Source organism: Papaver somniferum, chromosome 5 (assembly GCF_003573695.1).
Source record: "Papaver somniferum cultivar HN1 chromosome 5, ASM357369v1, whole genome shotgun sequence".
Taxonomy (NCBI): Eukaryota; Viridiplantae; Streptophyta; class Magnoliopsida; order Ranunculales; family Papaveraceae; genus Papaver; species Papaver somniferum.
The window spans coordinates 132,928,858-132,932,697 of NC_039362.1; the positions used below are offsets into that span (position 1 = coordinate 132,928,858).

Genomic DNA, 3,840 nt, shown 5'->3' on the forward strand with positions numbered 1-3,840 from the left:
TTGTTGGTTGCAAAAGTCACAGACATGCTCTATGGGGAAATTTTTTGATGGGGCGCACTATTTGATGAGGGCGTGAGGGGCGAATTGGGAGGCGCCATTTGTCTAAACAGTTGGCAGTTCTTAACCGAATCAACTTCCCATTATAAAAGAAAAAGGGTATTTACGGTGTTCTTATACGTATTAGAGGAACTGCCGATACCAATCAAACAAGATGAGATCTATTCAGAAACATGATATCTTACCCAAAATCTATGTTTTTGCAGCCGGTTTTATAGTTCTTCCCAAAACAGATTTGTAACATAAATTTCCATTAACTAAATAGCTTTTTACTGCAAATCAGGGATCAATCAATTAAACTCAACGCCACTAAGGGTTTCAGATTTTAACCTAAAAGAACTCGAACAACAAAATTAACTAACCTACATGAAGTCTTCATTTGAAATCAAAAATCCAAAACCCATAAAAAAAATTCCCAGAATTAATTTCCAATCGAATTATATAACCAGCCAATTTTCTTCACAAATCAAAAGCCTAAAAATTAATGATTTCGATTTAAATGTGCTGCTACATTTCTATCCTACATTTGAGATTGCACTGTTAGGTCATTTTAGATTTCTAAATGTTTAAAGTAACTCAATGAACAAGACATGAATGGTGGTACTTAGAGGTGGTAACAATTTAGTTAGCAGAGAGTTAACTGTTGAATCAACATCAATTAATTAATCAACTTCAATGGCTAGGACTAAGATGAAACTCCCTGGTTAGTAACATCAAAATGTGAAGTTTAAAAGTTGATTACAGGAAGAAAAAACGAGGAAGATGAAGAGAGAAGCATTGAGATGAACACCGAGAATACCCTTCTCTAAAATAATCGATCGTTGAATTGGTTAGAAACCATCTAACAGTTTGGGACACATGGCGTCTCTCTGTTCGTCCCTCACACCCCATCCAAAATTGCCCCCATCAAAAATTTTCTATGCTCAATGCCTAGATCAAGTCCAGGAAAAGAAAAGGAAAGAAGGACCAAGACAATGTAGTACGCTTCGGCCGAGTAACTTGGGTATCCGCCTTTCGCCGATACGATCTTCAATAACTCGGTCGAGCCAGGTATTTTCTATTTACTTGGAGAGTCAACCACTCAGCAGGAGAGGGTCAAAGTAGCTAATAGGGTGTTTGGATGTACATTCAGAAGTTACTTTTTGACTTCTGAAAATCGAAAAATCAGAAGTCAGTTTGGCCATAATTTTTCAGAACGACTTCTAAAAGCAGAAAAGTCATCTTTTCATGAAGCAAAATAGTTTTGCTTTTAACTTCTGCTTCCGACTTCTACTTCGCACTATAATAGCTCATTTGGATACACATTTAGAAGTTGCTTTTTGACTTCTAGAAGCAAAAAAGTCAGAAATTAGTTTGGGTAAACATAATTTTTTGTAAAGCAAAATGTTTGGAGAAGCAGAAGTCAGAAGCAGATTTGTATCCAAACGCGTTGTAAATTTAATAGCCAAACAACTTTTACAGGTGGAAAAAACCGTAAAAACTTAAAGCAACAGTGGAGGCGCAAGGATCAGCAAACTCCATAAGTTTGTCCACTTACTCTATGAACTACTTTTCCACCAATTTTCTTCTTCCTCCATCTAATCCTTCTACAAACAGTTTACATATCTGGGAAAAAATATGCAGATGTATGTGACTCATCGAGTTACTCGGCCGGAATCGGGGAATACTCGGGGATCAGTCCCCAACCGAGCCGAAGCTGATCCCGAGTCGTATTACATTGGATTAAGAGACACTCAAATTCCCTACTATCTGAAAAACTATAACCCCATGAAACAATCAACTGACAGAGGTGTTAACCATTGTCATTTAACGAATTACAGTTTCAGATAACTTAAGCCACCAAAACAAGCATCTTTATCTTGTCTTTTCAATCGGTATCCACACAAGCAATTTTAATTTAGGTAAAAACTATATATCACAACAAAAATAATAATATGTTGTTTCAAACAAGAGATACAACCACTTATTTGTTCATTTACCCTATGCAGGAGGGCAGTGTAACACCATGGCACACGAACACGAGCACGACATAAATAACCACTAAAATAAGAATTATCAACGCAATCCTGCAACAACACAAAGCAAAAAAACAATGAGTAATATTTCTCCAGAACGTACTAGAGAGTAGTAAAAGCTCTTGCTCCATATCAAAGTCCCAATTAGAACTGTTCACTTTCAGGACATTTTTGAACGTTTAAGCTCATGATTACTTCATGATGATTGGGGCGCAGTCGACATTACTAAGATCAAGTAGATGGAGCAAATAATTCAGAAAAAGAGAGATTCCGGTAAATGAACAAATTTAACATCTCTTATAGGATATGAATCAAGTGGTAGTGGTGATCTACCTGGCAGATACCACCAAATTCCAAAGATTTTAGATTCACTAGTTCCTATGGTTGGTTATGTAACAAACAGATTTTGCATGTATATAGCTTCATTTTCAACCTCTTTACCAGATTTATCAGTCTCATTAGTACTAAAGAACAATAGCCAAGCGTACCAGGTTTACTAAGCTACAGATATAGGAAAAAAGATCAAAATGGTTGGGTTTAAGTGACATACGTGAGCTTGACATTTCTCCACCACAGAGTGTTCTTGAATCGCCGGGTTTGCTTTCTGAAGCGAAATGTATTTCCTTGCATGTTAGCAGTTTTATCAACAAGTAACTCCAAGCGATCTCCCCTTTCCAGAACTTTATCGATATTATCTATCATCACGTTACGTACCTGTCAAATCGTACAAACCATCAATTATTGAATTATAGGACTGACATAACGATTCATTCCAGAACAAGACCTCATCTTAACAAACATCATTGTCCAACTGATATCCACCCCATTACAGCAATGTAAAACCAGCAAATTGGCTACCTCAATCAATTGGCATCTTAAGCAAATTCAAGAACCCACAACCACACGATGTATTCAAATAGGCCAACATGAATGGACATGTAAAGAAAAATCCACAATGCGTGATCATTACCTGACTCATCTCACCCTTCAATCTATTTATCCTATCTGCATTTGGATCATTAGAATAATATTCCATCTGTTGATTTAAGACCCTTGAGAACTCATCATTCATGGCATAAGCAAGAGCTGTGTGAACAGCACGACCGTAAGTCTTCGCAAACCTCCCATGAACATCTTCAAGAAATGCAAACGGGATCCTTCCTGCACACAAAATTTTATAAAACGAATCAACACATGCAACTCCAAGAGTAAATGAAAGAGGCCTAGCTCCACCAAGTGCAAGAGAGATAATATGAACATATGAACTATTCCCCCCAGTCTATCAAGCCCTTAATAATTTACTAAGAGGAACTTTACATCCACAAGTTGCAAAATTCAGGTTAATATGCATGGTGCACACTCAAGTCATCCCTCTGAAACTCCAGTTCATAACAAAAGTCGCGCCTTTCTACTGTTTTAAGATGATGCCCCACTGGGAAGGAATAATTCTTTGAGGTGATCTTTCTATGCTTATACCATCACATCATTCAAATTGGAAGATTCGTCTCACAATGTGTTCATGTTCCATATTTGCATGCTGTTTCTATCAACTAGACATACACCCTAAGCCTAAGCTACATTGCCCCACAAAAAACAACACAGTTTCCAATCCATGTGCGAACAAAGAGCAAGAACATAAAAAAAACAAAAAAGGCAAACAAAAAATCACAGACAACTGAGCAACACAACTCAACATCTCACAATAAGCACACCGATTCAACAAGAAAAAAAAAAAAAAAAAAAAAAAAAAAAAAAAAAAAAAAAAAAA

The 3,840-nt window shown here is 36.7% G+C and overlaps 1 protein-coding gene across 1 annotated transcript in view; it reads right to left on the bottom strand.

The window, feature by feature from the left end:
- Positions 1-1,807: 1,807 nt before the first annotated feature.
- LOC113282770 (vesicle-associated membrane protein 711-like) overlaps positions 1,808-3,840 on the bottom strand; it is a 3,133-nt gene continuing 1,100 nt past the window's right edge. Inside the window, exons 2-4 of the mRNA XM_026531841.1 lie at positions 3,043-3,233; positions 2,623-2,786; positions 1,808-2,123 (exon numbers count right to left, since the gene is read on the bottom strand). Coding sequence (XP_026387626.1) covers positions 2,033-2,123; positions 2,623-2,786; positions 3,043-3,233 — 446 coding nt within the window. The 3' untranslated portion in view covers positions 1,808-2,032. The remainder of the gene's footprint in view (positions 2,124-2,622; positions 2,787-3,042; positions 3,234-3,840) is intronic.